Source organism: Lingula anatina, chromosome 2 (genome assembly GCF_051362555.1).
Source record: "Lingula anatina isolate TDL-2025a chromosome 2, LinAna3.0, whole genome shotgun sequence".
Classification (NCBI taxonomy): Eukaryota; Metazoa; Brachiopoda; class Lingulata; order Lingulida; family Lingulidae; genus Lingula; species Lingula anatina.
Genome location: NC_141768.1, coordinates 46,944,197 through 46,965,587, shown reverse-complemented (window position 1 = coordinate 46,965,587; position 21,391 = coordinate 46,944,197). Strand labels below are relative to the sequence as shown.

Below are 21,391 nucleotides of genomic sequence, written 5' to 3'. Positions count from 1 at the left end.
GTCATATCGGAGCTTTTTTAAAAACTGCTTTCCCAGTTTGTTGAATGATGTATTTAAAGGTTTTCAGACATTGGCCACTGGTTCAGTATGATTAAAAGCATATATTTTCAAATGCTTGTATCTTTTACATACAGTAGTGTTTTATACTGGTCAATTACATAAGGTAAACGCATGGAAAACGACCGTTCAGTCTTCTGCAAGCATGAAAACAGTACTTTGTTGTTTAATAAGCAGTCGATCAATATCATGCGTTAACATAGTGTCACAAACTTTAAACCGATCGTTTTACATTTACAAACTGTCCATGATTTCAGGAGGATTCTGTGGTGCACTTTACCGGAAACACAATTTTGTCTAACGGCACAGCGAATGCCACACATTTTAAAACAGACTACGCAAGTAATCCCATTTACGATGTTCGTGATAATTTCTTCTCAACTCCTCGAGGGACGTCCTTATCCTGGAATACGAAAAGCCTTCCGGCTGCATCTATACAAGGCAACACCTTTGAAAACTGTGCATCCGCCATTCTCCTCACAGCAACATGTTGTCACGTATCTTCGAGATTATTCGAGATTACCGATAATATATTCGCTGACGCAGAGGCTGGGTTATCTCTCATTATTTTGGACGCCAGGGACCTTGATACTCGAGATATATATGTCACTAGAAACACATTCCGTAATAATACCGCCACCGACTACATCGTACACCTTCTCTCTCCCAGCACCAATATAACAGAAAACTTTTTTGACAATCCTAACTCTCCTAACGACCTTGGGGTTTCATTTGCGTACAGCCCAGAGAGTATTCCTATCAATGCGAAGTACAACTGGTGGGGTGACAACGACTTCTCACACGTGGTGGAGCGTATCTATGATTACAACGATGACACTGGTGTGGGGCAGGTTCAATTCCAACCGTATCTCACAGCACGCAATTTGTCAGCAGTTAGTGATCTGGAACCGCCGTTCTTTCTGGGGGACAACAGAATTGGAGGGACTGTGATTGGGGCAATGAAAATTAATTTCAGTGAAAATCCATATGAAGTTGTTCGTGATATACTGGTCCCAGAAGATGCCGTTCTAACTATCGATCCAGGGACAACGCTTCGTTTTCACCCTGGGATTGGAATGGACGTTGAAGGTTACAAGCTGTGTTTACTCACTTTTTATATCCTTATAACTTTTCAATTTAAAATGACGGTTTTCGATTTGAAATGGTAAGAACAAGTTCTTTCTGTATGTTAAATTCTTTCTCGTTTCTCCAATTTCCATCATGTAGTACATACTGTATATGCTTTATGGCGCATATTCTCAAAAAACGATTAAATTGTGCGATGAGCTGGACCATTCCCCCAAACTTGATAGAATTGATTTTGAGATGTATGCACGTACATACTTCATATAATTTTATGGTTGTAATATAACTAACTTTATCGCGTTTCAGGTCAACTGGTGTCGGTGGGAACACCAGACGCTGTTATAACTATGGAAGGTGTAGAGGGACAGGTGTGGCGAGGAGTGACGTTTAAACAGTTCCTCCCAGGTCAGCGTACAGCAACAGTTGGCTTTGTAGAAAAAAAAAGCTAAACAGGAATACGAGGTTGCCTTGATGAATCATTTGGAGCTAGTAATCTAAAATAATTTTCACTGCATCATGTATTTGTTTCATCATTTTGTATGCTGTCACTGTACATTTTAGTTTTAGATAAGTGAAGTAACATAAATTATGTCGCACTAACCTTTCGACTTATTTATCAAGTGAGTTTATGAAACCTCGCAAGATACTCTTATAACAAACATGTTATTTTTTGATAATAAACATTCCACAAAAAAAGAAAGAGCTACCGGTAAGTTAGTACGCTTAGCACACTTTTTCATAATTTTACATGTACTTAAATGTACAGTTATTATTTTCGAATTTGCTGTCAGTTCTGAATGTGTGTGCTGTATTTGGGTATTATGTCAAGAGTAATATGCGTACATTTGACACATAACTTTACATGTATATTTAGCATATGGGCGCTATATATGTATATATCACTGTCGTCACACCATGCCATCATATGACACATGTATCAATGCAGATCCTAATCTTCGACTCGTAAATGGCAGTAGTTCGTTGGAGGGAAGGATTGAAGTGTACTACAATGACACGTGGCATTCTGTGTGCAGTTCTCGTTGGTGGACCATGGCAGCCGCCAATGTTGTCTGCAAACAACTAGGTTTTGGGGAAGCAGTTGAAGTTGTGAACGATACGGTTGCACGGTAAGAAACGTGATTTTCCAAAACGATGGAAATCACAATTGATTGTGTTTATTTGTTGTTTTTGTATAAGTTGTATATGTTCTACACGGGTGTTCATTTTATCAAAGAGAACATATGGAGAAGATTACACACGGGAAATAGGACACGGCGTATTAAGATTAAAGCAAAAACAGGACCACGTACATCACAAATCCCACGACTGCTTATTGATTTTGGTTATGAAACAACGCCAGTACCTCAGGTGTCAATTACTCATTGAGTAATGCTTTATTAAATCAGTATCACACTGCACAATTCTGACAATTTCAGCTTTGGTCGTGGAGAACCTGACCGATATCACGTTCTCATCAGATACTGCCGAGGAAACGAGCGTTACCTACAGTCTTGTGATGCTTGCACTCCTGATGACAGCTATATTGAAGAAGATTGCCGCTACTGCAACGGGGACCCGGCATGTCTTGCCAGATGTTACTCGTATTTGTGTGAGAGGAGTGGGGGAAATTTTGGAGACAAGTACGATGGACCCCCCCAGGACTGTTATCACTGTGGAGATGACCCAGACTGCTATAGCGCGTGTAGGTCTACCGCACCCTGCAGGGATAGAAATATAGCTGGTGTTGTTTGTGCTCCAGGCTCGACGGAGGGTGAGTAATGACACTTTACGTTCCCCAGTGATGTCACAGACAGTGTGTCCTTCACACCTAGGTAATATACAATTTTATATCTCTGATGTACAGTTTGTCAAGCCAGGCGCTATTTTACTTTACTGCGCTTCACATGCTCGATGTCAATAGATACATATGGCATTTTAACAGACCTCCAAATCCAAAACATTCCACTTTTATTGGCTAATCGCAGCTTGAGGACAATAGTCAATGTTTTACTAATGTTATGCTTATGTTATACTTATGTTATACGAACAGGGTGGGATTTTTCCCAAAGAGAGTCGGGACACGTGTTAGTTGATGTAAAGCCTTTTAAAACCAGGTTATGGGCCTGTTTTCAAGGGATGTATTCTAGAAAGCATGCACATGTATATTTAATAAAGTGAAACAATACAATTTTGGAGAAGGGAAGTTATTTGAACCTCGCACATTTAACATAGAAATCCTTCATGATTTCATCTGCTGGCTCTTTCAGGCATATTTAAGACAACCCGAGTGACCGCATAACTGCAATGTAAAAAATATTTCAAGTGAATCTTAAACAGATTTTAAGGAAATTATATAGGGAACAGTGTATTCTTTATTCTTTTTAAGAAAGTAATTAATACAGATTTAGTTCCAAGGGTGATTTCGTAAATACTCCTCTCTTTTTATTTCAGACCCCCAACGTTCCTCCATAGAGCATGTCGTGGTGGCCCATTCACTGCGTGGTATAACTGTACAGGGTACACCACCCCTGTTAAACAACTTCCAAATTATCCACAGCTCTGAGAATGGTCTCACACTCTCTGGGTACATTCCGGAGGATGTCGACATTTCTCAGTGTATCATTTCATCTAACCAAGGTCATGGTCTCTCAGTCACCGGTGTTTCCGATCCTAAGCTCAACAACAAGATATTGGTAACAAACTGCACCTTCGTTAATAACACTAATCATGCTATTAATATATTACGGACAGACGTAAGTCTGCGTAGTGTTCGAGTAACGGACAGTGGCGGGCAAGCGGTCTATGGAGAAAGCGTACTAGGCTTGGAGATTGTTAACTCGGAGTTCGTTCAAAATAACGGTGGGGGAATCAGATTGGTGGCAGCGGATGGGACGATGACTCCAATTGAAAGATTCATAATTGAGGACAATGTCTTCAGGAGAAATACAGAAAAAATTATCAATGTCGTTGTGCAGAGGAACTCAATGCCAGCATTTTCTATAGCAAGGAACATATTTGCAGAGAATAGGGCCCAACCTGAGACTCCAGGTAGCTACTACTTTAATGATTATGGTATTGTGGACGTGCAGTTTGACTCTTTCGACAGTGAGGGAACCCCGGGAATCTATAGCGTGAGTATGTCCACTGTGTAATTGTATCTTCATTGTCATAGGTTTACAGTCTACAAGTATACCAGTTTACCTGTAATGATTATTGAAAACTTGCGCTGTTTTCCGCGTACTTTGCATCGTCCACGATGTTAACGACTTTTACGGTTTATTTTTTCAATGTTTATGGTGGAATTCCCTTTTTTTACAAAATAATTGATAACATAGGGAGAGATGGCAATCACAATATCGAAACAACTGATATGTGTAAGATGTGAAGTTCGTACATATCCCCATTAGTATACAAATTATTGGAAATATATGTACCTACCTGTAATGCCTTTGTGTTTTAGGTAACTGGCAATACAATGGTGAACAACACGTATGAATATTCCATCTACCTTTGGTGTAGATACTGTTACGGTGAGGTCAATCCAGGTTCAATATCTATTATCAACAACACATTTTTCAACATGACCCGTAGTCCACGAAGCCGATTTAACGACCTGTATACCGTCTACATGGAGAGCCTGTACGATGTCACCATTCGTGGAAATAGTTTCAACAACCCGTCCGCCATGTGTGAATTGAAAGTACCCTCGTATAAGCCGCTGGTTTATATTGATGCCTCTGGAAATTATTGGGGAGTTAACGACACTAAGGAGGTATACACCAGGTGAGGAAGAGGTGAACAGAGTACTATAATATCGTTACCTTTCGTCAGAACTTTGCGCACCCATTTTCACTATAGATTTCATGAAAATATCATTGTATTGTTGGCAGTATGGTAAACAGCGGTTCTTATTGTTTACTGCATTACAGAAAAGAAAACCCCACATATCCTTTAAGTACTAAAATTTAAATCTTTTTTTAATCTTGTATTACTAGAATCAATGCCTTAGTGGCATGGTGAGTAGACTGTGCTATTGTTTAGATTTTATTACTTTACTGTAAAGACTTTCTAAATATGAATATAAAAAGTCCCCAGAAACTTGCATATTTGATAACCAAAGCATGGATGGATTTTTTGAGGGTGGAGATCGCCCAGTTTGGTATGGGTATTTTTATGACAACACCATTACCTTTTTTTCTTTTTCCAGAATATGTAATATATTTGACAACACTGACCTTTTTGATGTTAAACTGTGGCCTATGCATTTAAACGCAGACCTGAGCCAACCACCCGTCCACAAACCAGACAACTGGACTTTCGGTGACGTCATGGACGCCGGCGGTGACGTCGACGCCCTCCTGGATACCGGTGCCTTGGAGGGGCATGTCGTTATAGAAAGAAGTATTGTAATCAGGTAATTATCGCTGGAACAGGATTCAAAACCTGGATTTGGGTCCCAAATATGCTTTTACGCACGTGCCATTTTTACTAAGAGCTTGACTTAAAGGGATAATAACTCTTCGTTTCGGCCAAAAAATGAATTTTCCTGGAGTAAACAATAATTTTCCCATACTTACCAATGGTTAATGAATCCATTTTTACATTCAAAGTTAGTCCCTGGTTTTTTTCTAAAAAGTTTGGTTTTTTGTGAAAATCTCTTAAGAGATTTTAACAGAGTATATCCATCAGTGGAGGTCACGTGGTCTAAAGACAAGCTCAGATATCAGAAAAAAGCTATAACTGCCATTTTTGTGGTAAAACAGAATATATTATATTTCTATGAGTTATTCACAATGTTTTTATTGTGAAATATAGATCTCACACGAAGAGTTATTATCCCTTTAAGTATTTGTTCTGGTTAATGAAATACGTTAATGAGTGAAGTGCAAGAAAGTTTATTTATCCTGCACCCTCTTTATTATGGCACGCCAGTTGTATGATTTGAATATGATTCATTTTGGCAAATTAAAGTGGAGAAAAAAGGTAACGCTGATATATTCCAATACTTTCATCCATGTTTTATACTTTGTGCATTTATCAATATTTAACGTTCAGTATTCTGTAATTATCAAACAGGACAAACTTCATTAAAGATGGTGCCGTCTAAGGGCGACACGACAGATCAAATTAATTTTTATTTATACCACTGTACTTTAACTGTATAACCATCACAAGGAATGATTTATCATTATTAATTTTATCATTATTAATTTTATCATTATTATTATTATTATTATTATTATTATTATTAGGACAAACGGGATACTATCAGTGACGGTGGGAGCAGGAGGACTTGTTTTGTCATTTAAGCCAGGAAGAGGGTTGATTATAGCAGGTTAGAGTAAATCTTAATTTTGCATGTTTCTTAAATCAATGCTTTAAATTGACAATTTTTGGGGGGAGAGACAAAACCTTTAGATATCATCTGTGACAATTCGATCGATGAAAAATAAAGAAGACAAAATGTCTCGCCCAATGCGTCACCACATTATGAATAGAATCTTTGCACATCTGTTTCACTCTCAACTTCAACTGAATATATTGATGTATGCAATGCACAGTTTATGGTAACATTACAGCTAGCACAACTACAACATCGTCACTTCTAAGACACTAGAATATCTAACTCAATATCGCATCTTAGACACGTTCAAATCATGTTAACTGACAGAAGTAAACTGATTTTTGTAGTATTTCATTTTAAGTGCATATCACCACCCTTCAATGTCAGTATTATGGTTTTTTTCTTCTTCTACTTTATCTACTCAATACTTCATTTCCAGGTCAACTGATACTTAACAACGCCAATAACGTTTCTGTCGTCATGACGTCAGACAGTTACCGTTGGAATGGAATTGTTTTTGAACCAAATCTGGGTAGGACTTCTTGAAAAAAAAACCTTGCTGGTAAAGTGAGTGGGTGATGAAAAACTGAGAGGTTAACTGCCGCCAATTTTATTGAATGTTTTCATTTTGTTAACGAATAAATGGCATGTATTTTCTTGTAGTGTTCTTGACTATATTACTCTCAAATTAAACTCTCAATCTTTAATGATTTTAATATTTGTAATAATATTTGTAGACGTTGTGAACCCGGGACTGGCATTCATCACTATCAAACGAGCAACAACTTGCTTAACAATCCACAGAGACAACTTCACCGTGAATTCATGTGTCGTGGTAGACTGCAGTCGCATGGGGATAGCCGCGCACCTAAAAAACATCACTTCCCACGTGAAGGTCAGCTATTCCACGGTCAATAACACTGGACGACAAGGTATCTATATGGAGGAGAAAGGTGGTCTAATTGTAGAGGGGACAATAGTGCACGACACGTACTACTCTGGAATTGAGAGTGACGCTGACGGAATGTTGGCTATTACCAATACAACCGTGAATGCAAGCGACAGTTATGGCATAGAGAAACGGTACGTAGGTGGTGGTGTAAATATTCGTGACAGTTTTATAACGAATACTGGGAGAAGTGGGATCATCATCAACGTGAGGAACCAAGAGGACCCGATAAAGATTGAAAGAAATGTAATTAAACAAACCGGAACATATTCCAGTGATTGGGGATTGTCCATTAGCAGTATAAATCGCCCTGTCAATATAAACAATAATACCTTTGAAGAAAACAATAAGGGAGTATATCTCGACTTAGATTCAGAAAGTGCAGTTTATCGTGTGAGTTTTACCAGCAATAAGGTAGTGAATAACAGGAACACAGCGTTAGTAGTGCACGATTCTTGCAGAGGGGAGCTCGTCGTTGAAGGCAACTTATTTGAAAAACACAGCGTGTTATCGGGCCCGGTGGTTCAAATCCAAACAAGTACTTATGGTGTTCAACGGAACAACTCATTCATAGGGAATGATTTTATCGACAACGCCGGGGACTCAGTTCTTCATCTGTCCGACGGCTCCAGCTGCGCAAGGCAGTTGAAAGTCAACTTTTTTCAAGACAACAGAGCGACTGAGGCAGTCATTGTGTCAGACTCTAACAGCGTTGGCATCAATTACAACATTTTCTCAAACCCAGTGTCTACCTACGATCTACAGGCGAGCCACTCCACGGATGAAATTCTAGATGCCACTCACAACTGGTGGGGTAGTCCAGATATAGAACAGGTGAGGTCCCGTATTCGAAGTAAGGAAACGGACGCGGCGTTCGGCAATGTGACCTATGTGCCATATTTAACTTCTCCGGAAGCGACCTGTGACAACGTCAAGAACTGCTCTGGGAACGGTCTATGTATAAGGTTCGACTATTGTGAGTGCGATGTTGGCTGGAAAGGGGCGGACTGTGCCCAGTTTTCCTGTGCTGAGGTGTTTGAGTGTCAAGGGCGTGGCACTTGTATTGGGCCGAACACGTGTCAGTGTGATAACGGCTGGTTACCGCCAGCATGTGTTACCGCCAGCTGTAGTGACGTGAATGACTGCTCAAATAATGGCATCTGCGTAGAACCAAACAGGTGGGTTCGGATACAAAATGTAATTTGGTACGTCTTAATTGCAACATTTATTAAGTTTATTATTACTGAACGTTAAGTAAGGAACAGCTTTTTAATGTTGGTTTACTGTGGTTAATTCTTTATGTATTAGTTGAGGTCCCACTTGACCAGAGAGATTGCGCACTGGAGGGGGATTATTTCCATGTACACTTCACCTTTACGTTGTTCGTAATCTGCGTCATTTCCTCACCAGATGTCGCTGCTTCCCTCAGTATCAAGGGACAAGTTGTTCAGAGTGTTCTGCTAGCCACTGGGGTCCTCAGTGCCTGCCCTGTCCTAACTGTGTAAACGGGGTGTGTGACCAGGCCACGGGTACGTCATGTCACTGCCAACAACCCTTCTTTACATGAATTACTGAAGAGTGCGTTACTGTATATTTAAACGATTTTATCCGTTTTTATTATGACCTCTGCTTTAGCCGTATGGGACATGGATATATGTACATGGATAGGCCAACTTGTAAAATGCCAGACTAATTTTACTTATAAAATTATATTTTATACTTAAGTGACGTAGATTAAAGCCATAAAAGTATGTTCGAAAAGCCTCGATGTGTTGATATAAATTGAAGCTCCGTTCTATATACAGCGCAAGTTTGCTTTCGTCTAATTTTATCGATACTTGCGTGATATATAGTTTTAAAAAAGTAGCAAAAGTCATCAACAAATGGAAACTGCTGCCTCTTTTTATTGTAGGTCAGTGTACATGCAACGGCCCTAATTTTACTGGAGAACTGTGCGACCGCTGCAGTGACAATCTGTATGGCCTGGCATGTCTGCCATTGCTCAAAGTTCTTTCTCTGGCTCCCAATGGTGGCCCGGATGTTGGCGGGACCGTGGTTCATGTTTTTGGACACAACTTTCCCAATACGTCTGAGTACACCTGCAGGTGATGTTTATATCAGAATTTGTGGCAATTTTAGTTAAATATTGTCCAGAACCCATGCATTTAACTTTTAAGTTAAAATTTGATTGGTCCTGACATTGTCTAAGTTTTAAGATGTTAAAGCAAGTTATATAAATATCTTTTCTTATTCCAATAGTACATGCCATGTTACTTGCATTTAAAACTGATAAAAATAACCAAATGTCACAGCATTCTCTAACACTGAAAAAAATGAAAATGTTCCAGTTATTTTAAATAATCACTAACTGAGAAGTCAGTTTGTTAATGCAGTCCTTGGCTGTAATGAATATGTTATCATGTACATGTAGTAAAAAGTACGGTGCAAATGTTTGAAAGTGTTTACATATTTGTATCCAGGTTTGGCTCCATTGAAGTCGACGGCACGTGGTTGACGGAAGAGGAAGTGACGTGTGTTGCGCCAAGACAAGCCCCAGCCACAATTCTCGTTTCTATCCGACCACGCGCTGGGGACAGTTACAGCACTGACATGGTATGTTGTTATGACGACCACAATCACTGTTTATTGACAGCGACAAATCACATTTGTGATTTCATAGCTGAAGTATACCGTCGTCATGTAATTTTTACATTTGATTACCATTTGGATTTCTATAGGTTCCTTTAAGATCCTGGGCCAATTTCCTATAGGATCATGTATGATCTTATAGGATCCTATAGGACTTTTTGGTAAGGGTCTGATAAAAAGGTATGGTTAAATGTTTACTCCAACTCTTGCAGGTCAACTACATTTATTACGGCACGTGCGAGCAGGACGCCTGTGGACGCCAGCTTCAACCAACGAGAGGGATATGTTCGTACGGGGAGTGTGTTTGTCACCGGCCGTGGTCGGGTGACAACTGTGGAGTGTTGCGACTGGTGCCCAGGATTGCAAACATACCGGACAAAGTCATATTACAAGGAGAAGAACTGGCGTTCCTCCTCACTCTTACGGAAGTCAGTGTTTTTGTTAGATGTCTTTAAATTATTTTTGGTTCTGTTGCGAATTTTTAAACTCAATATACTGGGGGGAGTTACGATTAAAGCCATTTAGATCTTGTTCAAAATTGTTTTGAGGCAAAACTGGAGAGTGTGCACTACATGCTTTATGAAACAATTCGATGTCCAGTTTTCTACGTATCATAGAATAGACAAAATATATTGTTAATGATGGCAATTATTTCGAAGTATTTTGAATACAACAATTATTCACACTTAGCTACCTCTAAAATATACAGATAGGCCTATTAACAGTCACTAAACATAAACATGCGCGTTTCTAAAATGCAGAAAACATTAAGTAAGGTGCGCATGTGTTAGTTTGTGTTTTTAAACGTTTGCGTACGTGTGTCTGTGTTTGTGCGTGTGTTTCTTTTCCCTATTTCTGACGTACGCCTTAACATAAGAAAAACTCATCCATTTATATTCTATCTAGGGCTCTTCTCCGGTTCAGTGGAGGCTTGAATCCTCACCGTCTGGCATGACACTGGACTCGGCTGCCCAGTACATCCAGTGGACCTCACCAGTACCGTCATGGCAACCACACACTGTCCGTGTATCTGCAAGTAATGATGTCGGCTCGGACACGAAGCAGTTCAATGTGACCGTGCGGCCTTCATACTCCGCCATGCTGGACCCCGTGCCGTACGGGCCGTATCCAAGGGCAACCCCTATTTTCCTGGAAGGGAAGGTGGTGTTTGTGGATGGGGCGGCTGTTGGGGTTGTACCAGTTCAAGTGGTGTAAGTTTTTTATCCCTAAAAAGGGGAGAGAGAGAATTTGTACTTACTTAATCAGTTAAGATTAGTTTTGACGGAGCAATATTAGGCCTAGGTGGGATTTATAGAGAGTACAGCTGTTTAAAAATGCCTGTCATTATTGACGTGAGACGTTCCTGTTTCAATAAGTTCATTGTGTGCTGCGTGAGGTTAACAGTACCTGTTCATTTTCCTAGCGTTTTATCGAAATCCACGGGGTCACGACGTGTGCTAGAAACCTCCACAACAAGTAATGGGACATTTTCTGTCTGGTTTTATCCATTGTTTTCCGAAGCAGGATTGTTCCAGGCAGTAAGTAGACTTAAACAATAAGGTCACTTAGGCTTACTAGTGTACATATTTTTATTGATATTTCTATACGCACAGTTCCAACATGTACGTGTTACTGTAGGCCTACAGTACAACCCTTCCTTTGAATTGGATATCCCCACCCTTTTACACCTTAATTATAAGAGGAAGTAATTGTTTTGAATACACAGTGTAAGGACACATAAATGTCTGCTTTATAATCTAATAATAGACCTCTGTGTTTTGCCATCAACTTGAGTGATCAAGAAAATTTGTACAATTTGAACATCTTAATAGTAAGTAAGCCTGATATTGTATTTATTGCAAAAGGTGCTTGTAGTTATCAGATGATAATAAGAAATGGTACGGGACGGATCATTAGCATTTAACCTGAGAGTACCGACCACATACAGGGTAGGCCTATAGTACGAGGAGGGTAATGACATTCCTTAAAAGCAGCTATTGTAAAACACGTACGTAGCAGGCAGTTATGTTTGTCTTGGTCCGTTATTATAAAATGATATGATATATATTATATAGGGTGCCGCTCATCCAGCAGACACGGTGGACACCGACCAGACTCAGTGGTCGTATCACGGCATGAGAGCCACCCCGGGGGCACTGACGGTCAGTGGGTACTTGACACCACATACCACTGAGAGCAGGATCACACTGACCAACATTGGGGCCGATGTACTTCACAACGTCACAGTGCAGGTAAACCAACCTAGTTTGAAAAGGAAAACCAACCAAGTAGGAAAAGCTGCCGTTGACATCACAATTAGACACTCATAATGTGTATATTATCATTTGCCCCACATTATGTAATTAATAAATATGACTAGATGTACAGGTACTAAAAGCTATGCTGTGTTGTAAAGTGCCATGTAGCCACAGTTTGCAAACCTTTAAGTTATCTACGTCAAATTCAGATACCGGACTACGCTAGGGACATTGTGGCTGTACAGCAAGCGGGACAGGAGGAGGCATGTACAGCGTTCCCATGTCACTTACAGCATGTGCTGGCGTCTGGAGAACAAATCTTCTTGGACTTGACATTTTCTGGTATGCATATTTTAGTGTAGACCTTATGCTAATTAAACCATGACGTATATGCAAATTTTCCCAACATTGGTTGTTTCTTCTCGTCTTTTTTACCTATCATTTTTTCGTCTCCAATAAAAGGTCTGAATTCAATCAATTTCAGTCTTTTGGATAATCGTTTACCGTTAAAGTTTTTACGCATTAAGTTATAATTTTAAGTTGTGAGTAAAGATAATATCTGTCATTTTGCAGCTGCACAGCCCCTTCGAGGCTACTTTGGACTGACCTTCAGGAGTGCGGAATACGTGGTCACCACGGTCAACGTGCAGTTTGAATTTCAGCTTAAGCTTCCCGCCCTGACCTTGACCCCAAACACTCTCACGGCGGCCATTGCAAGGGGCAGTACTCGGCTCTTTGAGGTATTTATACACTGTACATGTACATGGGGTTATAGACACAGCACTTCTAATAAACGTATGTACTTCTAATAAACTCATGTACTTCTACAAAAACAATATTATATGTCGTTCTTTTTAAATCCAGGTAAATGTCACAAATACTGGCCTCGTCGCGGCGCACAACGTTCACGTAATACTGCCAACAGTGGACATTTTATCCCTGGCATCGTTCAGCAAGGTAAAAGATCCATCAACGGCCGGACGTAAGTTTCAGCTAGAACCTGGAGAGTCGGCACTTCTGATCCTTTCGGCACGGGTGCAGGAAGACGCTGCGTTAGGCAGAACAACGGGAAACATTGCTGTTCGGTCTGATGAAGTTGGTTCAGACTTAGGATTTAGGTAATATCCCGTGATGATATCGATATATGGACATGTAAATGAGTTTCTGGATTTTCATTATTGTGAGAAGTAAAGAATTGTAGGCCTACATTTAACGCCTTATGATCTAATGGAACCATCTCTAAACGGTCAGCATTTATTAAATGGTCAGCTTAACCACAGAGCTAGGATAGTAAAATCCGACACACTGCTTGGTGAATTTAGTCACCTGCTGTTAATAAAGGGAGCTAACAAATAATTCGTTATTGAGGTTAGGCAGATTTTTTTCGTTCACCCTATACTAATTTCATTTTTTTCATTTTCTTTGCTGTTCTGTGAATCGATAACATGTTGTGGTGTTCTACAAGACAGTAATACATAGTTATTTGTGTGAAACAACATTTTTTTATTCCTTTTCTACAGAATCACCACTGTCTCTTCACGGCTCGTCGACATAATAGTTCTTGCGGAGGATGAATACACGTACTTCGCAGACGACAGGCCGTATCTTGCCAACGCTACAGTAACACTGAGAAATAAATTGGAAAATATTCGGTTAACCGCCGTAACCAATGCCTCGGGTATGTGCCATTATTTTTTCCGTTAGACAAGCGTAGATAACAAAGACCAGCAAGACCACATGCGAATAGACTTAGCAATGGCCAAAACTATAAAACTATACTGTTCCATAATGAAAATTCCTTCTTGGCCCCTGTTATGATTTTGGTTCTTTCCTCCGAGGAAGCACATTGTATGTATTGCATTCAGAGACTTGTCTAACTTAACTAACAATAACTGATACATATCGAGAAAAGGGTGTCACCATTTACCTCTCGGGTTATCCCCATTTTTCCAGGCATTGCCGTATTCAGGGACGTACTGGAGTCGTTCTATGATGTCTACGCCTCGGCAGACAAGCACACTCCGGTTTCCAAGGTGATTGAAGCCAACAGGGAGGAGAATCTTGTTCGCGTCTTTCTGGAGAGAACTACAGTCACCGTCAGGTATCTGCCTGTCACCCTCATATCAGTTAAAAAGTTGATTTTGTATTCTTAAACATCTGTTCTCCGTCACTGGACTAAAAGAGCGTTTTATAGATAAAGGAGAGAAAGGAGAGAGAGGTAGGGCCAACGTCTCTGCTCTGCCGCTTATGATGTTGCCTGTATGCCTGCATACGTGTACCAGATTAAGTCCTAATTAAGATATATAGTAAAAGCTGTAGTATTAAATATTTCAGTTCTGCTATTTTTGTTATTATTTTACATCAAACAATACAAGTAGATAAACTCCGTCATAATATAAATGTTATGGATTTGTATTTACATAAGTAAGCACTATAATTTGCCTGCAGAAATAAAAGCCTTGGCAGTTTTAATGTTTCGCAACCTCAAATACTTCTCATATCATTCCTACATGATACTGCAACATGTACATTTAAACATCATGTATTATATACAATAGCTTATGACATTATTTCCTGCAGATGGTTCGTGACACCCGTAACGTTCACAGATGAGTACATAATAAGGTTGGAAGCAGATTTTACAACTCAGGTCCCGATCCCTGTGGTCACTCTGGAGCCAAAGTCACTGGACCTGGATTTACTGGAGAGCTGTGCTTATACTACCATCACTATTACAGCCACAAACCATGGGCTCATACGGGCAAACGACTTCGGTTTCTCTTTGCCGTCAGCCAGCGATCACCCGTTTTTAAGATTTCGATTGGTAAGGCTTTGCTGTAATCAAATAAAGCCTAGTGCTTTTTTGATCGGATATGTCTAAATCTTAAATTTTCTTACCAATAAGACTCGGGGTGAAAAAACTGTGCTGCATACTCTGAAGCAAACTCTTTCACTGTACATTAATATCAAAAATATGACAAGGGTGGATACCCTTTGCTTCGAATTTAAATTTTTGAAACTGTTTTCCAGGCAGACGACACTGTCTTCGGCGACATTCCCGCCAACAGTTCCATCCAGTTCTCGGTGAAGGTTTATGGCTGCGGCGCTCACCCTGACGAGGCCACTGCTGTAGCCACAGTGAGAAGGAAACGAGCCACAGGAGGATCGGGGTGAGTCTAAGACTGGGATCCCATGCCTAGATCGATCTAACAGGATCGATCCATCTCCAAGGGGTTTCTCGCTAAATTGCTTTCAGCTTAAGTGGCTTAGTTGTCTGACACGTCTATTAAAGCTGCTAAACGATCATTATCTACCCCCTAGCAGCTTCAATAGCGCTGTAAATGATAGCAATTTAGCGAGAATCCCCAATAGATAGATCAATCCAAAGTTAGTAAGCTAGTAGGGCTGGGAATGGTCCTTTAGAGAAGACTTGGTCACGCCCAAACTGATTGACCTCTATCGGGCAAGATTTGAAAAGAACGCATGCATATTTATGAAAACTTAAAATTGTTACTGGATATCTGGCCTTTTAAAATTGTTACTGGATATCTGGCCTTTAAAATTGTTACTGGATATCTTGTCTGTTTTATTCTAACTCCGATATCACGTTTTAAATTGACAATTTGCCCCTGGCATGTGACCTTTTGGAATAGTTAATACTCACCACCTGCACCCTTGCACGCTGCATTATGTCTCTTTTTATGGTGCAATATGTCCGGACCTCTGATATATGCATGTACTTCGTGAAACTTCTTAAATCGACTTTTTTTATTTTCTGACGGTAACACTTTGGTAACTGATTATTCATCTTAAGGAAATCGAGCACAGCTTGCTCTAAATGACCTTATGTGATGTTGCCCTGATCGAAGTTACACGGTAGACCTTTACTTAACTAGACAGGAACTGCGACATTCTGGGTGAAGGCGCACTGCAATACAACAGACTGCAAAACGGTCGAAATAAAATAGTAGTTTTGTAGTACATGTAGCCATGTAGCCTCAACCAGAATGTTTAGACAGCAAAATTTACACTTTGAAAGTTACTACGGCAAAGGCATATTTTTGTATAAATCATAATTTAATTCATAATCATAGTTTTCACAGCCAGACTGGATTTTTAAATATTTTATTTCAGATGCGGTTTCTCTTTCCGTGCCGTCTACTCCTATTTCTGTAGAACGTTAATCACGCGTAGTGTGGCTATGCCTACTCATCGAAGGAGCGGAAGTTCGAGGTGTATCCTCCACGTGGGACGCTTGGGCTGCTGTAGAGGTGAGTGTCGTGGTGACCGCATGAAACCACGTGAACAGTATGTGAAAGCTATAATTGCACATAATTTATAATATTTGCATAAACAAAATAAAATTTTACTTAAATGTAGAAATATCTTTTTAGTTAATATTCATACATATATTAGGCACTGTTACAAACTGTCAGCGTTCACATCTTTAGAATTTAAGAATTTCAGTTCCTAACAAGTAGAGTTTTCCTATGATTATTGGTGTTTTGGTAAATAAAATTTAAAAAGTTATAGGACATATCGTTATAGGACATGCCGGTGTAAGGGCCTCCGGACCTGTCGTGTTACGGGAGGTGTCTTGTGAAAACTGTGCTGTGACCGCCATTGACTGTATTTTAGCAAATATACCTTTTCGTAAGTAGGGGAATGTTAGTGATGATTTGTGCAATTCTTTTACCTTAAACCAGTATAAAAACTTAATCAAGTTGGTTAACTAGCGAGACCGACCTTAATCTTGAGAAAACCAACGTTGTAAACACCCCATTTTAATATGGAAACATTGAGCATCAGTTTGATATGTGTCATTTAACAACATGAAAATGTTTTTGTTTTTACGGTGACCAACTATCATGTCACCAACCTATATATACAAAAAATGAAATGGTTTTCATAGTTGCATTCGATATGTACTGTAGTGTTTGTTGAGGTATTTTGCTTTGTTTTGAAGGAAGTCAGCCACAAAAAATACGAATTATTGTTCCTGCACTTTAACTTAATACTCGTAACATACATGTACAGCGTGTTGGGTTATATTAGTTTATGTCCGAAAAAAAAAAACACAATCCTCAAAAACGCCCTAGTAAACCGATCACGTATTTTCTATAATTCTAAATCCCTTGAGCTTAGATCTTCTTTTAAAGCTCCCTTTGCCTGTGGGTACACCGTGGGGACCAAACTTCGGCCAGGCGCACTCGGGGGGCGTGGAGCTTTTGGCTGGTTTCTGGACGCTGCCGACGTTGCTTTTGCCTGTGTACCATTCCTGGCGCCAGCTGCACCATTTTGGGGAGGGTTTAGGTAGGTCACTGCGCATGTGTTCATGACAGTTTCAAAGTGCCTCTCATGTATGACAAATTATGTCTCCATTTTCATTGCTTTTTTTTTTCTCCGCAAATACACACCCGATATTTGTGGGAAAAAAGGGGAACAATCCTGACGGTTTTTATTCTGAAAGCAGTGAATAAAATTTAGTAAAAATAAATATTACAGTAAAAATTGATATTTTAACCGAGGGTCAGTATTCGGGCATGTGGCGTAAAGCTGGCCTATTGACATTGGACCATTCTGCCACCTTACAAGTGTTATACCACGCAGGAATAAGGGGTTCAACTGGGCCCGTATTCTTCCCCTTAGAACGGGGATGTGCACCATTGTTTTGTCCTAACTCCTTTCATTTTTATAGTGTACACGCACAATTTCTAACTTATACCAGTATGTTTTCCGTGTATCATCAGATTTTCCCAACCTATACTAATACCAGTGTCTGTATCTGATTCTGCAGATGTATACATACTCTGCTTGGAGCATGTCAACCCATCCCCATACCATTCACACGAAAACGTAGAGCAATCAGTCTACTCACCAAGGAAGAAATCGCTCCTATCCTGGCCAGTCGGATATATTCGCTTCAGAATTTTGCAGACTTTCTGATAATGTTTGTCGATGACCCTGAAGTATGGTAAGTCCCCCTCTACAATTTTGTACATTTGATTTACATTTGATTATGGTCTTGTTGAATTTACCATTCCACACTTTATTTTAATATCAAATGCAAAATTAATTAAAACCTCTCAGTTGCAATATCCAACAGCAATAAAAGTAACCCCCTATATACATGTACTTTATATATCACAGGCAGATACCGGTAGTTTGTAAGATATCTCAAATTCTTCCCCCACAGGCAACACGTAGACCCCAGTCAGTGGTGGCTGAACACACTGCGCCCCCTAACGGCAGACGACAGTGACGGCGGTCAATTAATAACGATGACAGAGCTACAGGGGATACGCGGCACCAACCCAACTAACATGACGGATTCTATGATGGAGAATGTAGTGACCAAACTGAACAACACACTGGCCGCATGGGCGACCGGGACGCTACAGGGCGCTGGGATGGTGAACTACACGGAGGCGTTCCAGAGGTTTGATAAGCTGGTCAACGATACCCAAGACGCCAAAAATGTATGTTTCCACATGGAGGTCACATTTAATCAAAGTTAAATTTGCCTTCTATAGGTGGTACTAAAAAAACGACCAAAATTTGCAACAGTCGTGTTTTTATTAGTAAATTTAATTTGCTTTAGCATAAGCCAGGTTCCCTCGTCAGTCAATATGTAGAATGAAGTAAGCTTGCGAACATTCCGTACATGTAGTTACACTCCATACTCTGGGTATATTAATGTTTGAAATAATGTAAAAAATAATCAGTGATTGAGGGCGCTCCACTGCCTGTGGAGAACGAAAGCGTTTTTGCTTATGACCTGCTCCCCCCCCCTCCCCCCCCCCCCCCCCCCCCCCCCCCACCACCACCACCACCCACACACACACACACACAACAATATATATATGCAAACTCTGTCTTCAGTTGTTCTGGATTGTTAAAACTGAATGGTTACCATTGTTTTATCGCTCGGTCTGGTCTTACTTCTAAATGTACGATATCTCTATACATTACAGGAGGGATCGGCCTCGATATTCGAATGGTTTAATAAAGCAAATCAACAATTTGTGGAAGCTTCAACAGTAAGTAATGTAGGACGAATATGCTCAGTATATGAAACTTAAACATTGTTGAAAACCCAACTAAAAACTGATTTTAAGTTATGCAAAGGACCCAATGTTCACATAGTAAGCCCGCATTTTGCTTCGTTTAAAAATAAAAGGTCGCTTTTGAAAACGCCCCGTGCGAAAAAGAACATTTAAAACATTTAGTGAGGTAAATACTAAATGCTCACCTGCTCTTTGCTTCTTCCCTGGCGTGCGTTCATGAATTAATTTGACCTCTGTACCTTTGTCATATTTCAGGCAAAGGGCGTCTGTGCCAAGGTACGAATACAAATTGTGCAGGAGCTGGTTCTAACCAGAGACGCCTTTGAAGCAAAGCTTGAGATCGAAAATGGTGATGTGAACGCCTTGGAAAATATCGGTGTTGAGATCTTTATAAAACACACAGACACGGGTGACGTTTCCACCCATCTGTTTTCTATAGGTAATGTTGCTTATGTTTTCTTCCTTATTAGAAACCTTCTAGTTGCTTCTAGTGTAAATATGTCCAACATATTTGTGTAGTGTTGTATGGGTCCTCTTGTAGGTAGTCATGAATACGTGTGTGCAACTCTGTGTGTGTGGTTACGTGCGTACATGCATGCGCGCGCGCGCGCGTGTTTTATAACAGTGTGGGCAGGTCATTCTTTCACGTTCTCGTTCTTAACATACTGTTAGGTGAGCCAGAGCTGACAGGACTGACGGGTGTGTCAGGTAATGGGTCGCTAGCTCCAGGTCAAGATGGCAGTGCAGTGTGGTTAATAGTGCCATACAGTGACGCTGCCCCCACTGAGGACACGCAGTATGACATGGGTACGTGACGTCATCAGTTCAATGACGAGGTATTGATAAATATAGCACGTGATAACAAGAGCGTTACGTTTACAATATACGGTTAAAACGTGTGATTAACAATTCAATTTTTGTGTTGCATTTAATTAGTTTTATTATTATTACTATTTTTAAACATATTGAAACAATGATTTGTTTAAAAAGGTCTAACAAAGAATTTGTGTTTTAATGGTTAACCATTTCTCTTCAAAAACACATATGCCTACTCCACGTTTCATGTAAGTATTCGATGCACGTTCCTCTAACAAACCCAATTAATTTTATGACCCTTTTAAAATTAATCCCAACATAACTATACTTTATCACTTACTTTTAAGGTGGAACATTATATTACACTGTGAACGGAGAAGATATTAGAGTGCCACTATTTCCTGACACGGTCACCGTAAAACCGGACCCCAGACTTTACATTAAGTACTTCCTGGAGAAGTACGTTCAAGGTGACGACCCCTTCACGACAGGTGAGTCTGACCTCATATGACGTCATTTTACCCACCCGTGTGACGTCATGCTCATACAGTGTTATTTTACGAATTTTATAGATATTTCCTATTCGGAGGATTGTGGATGGTAACTGATAACCTATTATTTTTGCGCGTTTTCTGTTCAGAGAATACTTTCAATTATACACACCTTAATCATTCTACATACCTATGCATTTTATCCGTCATACTTTTATAAGCAGATTAAATAAAACGGCCTCATTGCATATAGCCATACTCACATTATTTTCTGTGTCCATATCATAATGTTTTCCTTTGTATGTATTCTACCTCATGCAGATGTCGTGGAGCCGTCAGTCCCATTCTCTCTGGGTGTATTAGTGATAAACGAGGGATATGGTACAGCCAACCAAATGAAGATAACGTCAGCCCAGCCTGAAATCATTGAAAACGAAAAGGGTTTGCTTATTACTTTTGAAATAATTGGCGCTCAGCTTGGACTTCAGCCGGCATCTACTTCACTGACTGTAAATTTTGGCGATATCCTCCCCAAGACGACCAAGATGGCGCGATGGATAATGACGTCATCACTGCCGGGAAAATTCTCTAATTATTCCGCCACCTTTGAAAATGTCAATCCACTGGGTAAGTTTCTGTGTAAGAAAGGACACGAATAAGAGTATTTAGTATTC

General features: G+C 40.0%; 1 protein-coding gene across 2 annotated transcripts in view; it reads left to right on the top strand.

Annotated features, from left to right (window-relative positions):
- The window catches only part of LOC106155684 (uncharacterized), a 43,559-nt gene that overhangs the window by 10,906 nt on the left and 11,262 nt on the right, over positions 1–21,391 (top strand). Inside the window, exons 12-45 of one of the 2 annotated variants that reach the window (XM_087006897.1) lie at positions 315–1,146; positions 1,450–1,548; positions 2,090–2,270; positions 2,580–2,914; positions 3,595–4,274; positions 4,604–4,926; positions 5,351–5,557; positions 6,396–6,478; positions 6,927–7,019; positions 7,225–8,614; positions 8,847–8,965; positions 9,349–9,541; positions 9,917–10,049; positions 10,298–10,513; positions 10,992–11,296; positions 11,509–11,623; positions 12,161–12,337; positions 12,553–12,685; positions 12,917–13,083; positions 13,208–13,461; positions 13,864–14,021; positions 14,297–14,444; positions 14,924–15,167; positions 15,374–15,513; positions 16,478–16,614; positions 16,892–16,996; positions 17,503–17,656; positions 18,141–18,317; positions 18,540–18,822; positions 19,318–19,383; positions 19,666–19,849; positions 20,083–20,217; positions 20,574–20,717; positions 21,039–21,344. In XM_087006897.1, the coding sequence (XP_086863023.1) occupies positions 315–1,146; positions 1,450–1,548; positions 2,090–2,270; positions 2,580–2,914; positions 3,595–4,274; positions 4,604–4,926; positions 5,351–5,557; positions 6,396–6,478; positions 6,927–7,019; positions 7,225–8,614; positions 8,847–8,965; positions 9,349–9,541; positions 9,917–10,049; positions 10,298–10,513; positions 10,992–11,296; positions 11,509–11,623; positions 12,161–12,337; positions 12,553–12,685; positions 12,917–13,083; positions 13,208–13,461; positions 13,864–14,021; positions 14,297–14,444; positions 14,924–15,167; positions 15,374–15,513; positions 16,478–16,614; positions 16,892–16,996; positions 17,503–17,656; positions 18,141–18,317; positions 18,540–18,822; positions 19,318–19,383; positions 19,666–19,849; positions 20,083–20,217; positions 20,574–20,717; positions 21,039–21,344 (8,416 nt within the window). Of the gene's footprint in view, positions 1–314; positions 1,147–1,449; positions 1,549–2,089; positions 2,271–2,579; positions 2,915–3,594; positions 4,275–4,603; positions 4,927–5,350; positions 5,558–6,395; positions 6,479–6,926; positions 7,020–7,224; positions 8,615–8,846; positions 8,966–9,348; positions 9,542–9,916; positions 10,050–10,297; positions 10,514–10,991; positions 11,297–11,508; positions 11,624–12,160; positions 12,338–12,552; positions 12,686–12,916; positions 13,084–13,207; positions 13,462–13,863; positions 14,022–14,296; positions 14,445–14,923; positions 15,168–15,373; positions 15,514–16,477; positions 16,615–16,876; positions 16,997–17,502; positions 17,657–18,140; positions 18,318–18,539; positions 18,823–19,317; positions 19,384–19,665; positions 19,850–20,082; positions 20,218–20,573; positions 20,718–21,038; positions 21,345–21,391 lie in introns of both variants that reach the window. The other variant, XM_087006896.1, reaches the window with a different exon arrangement.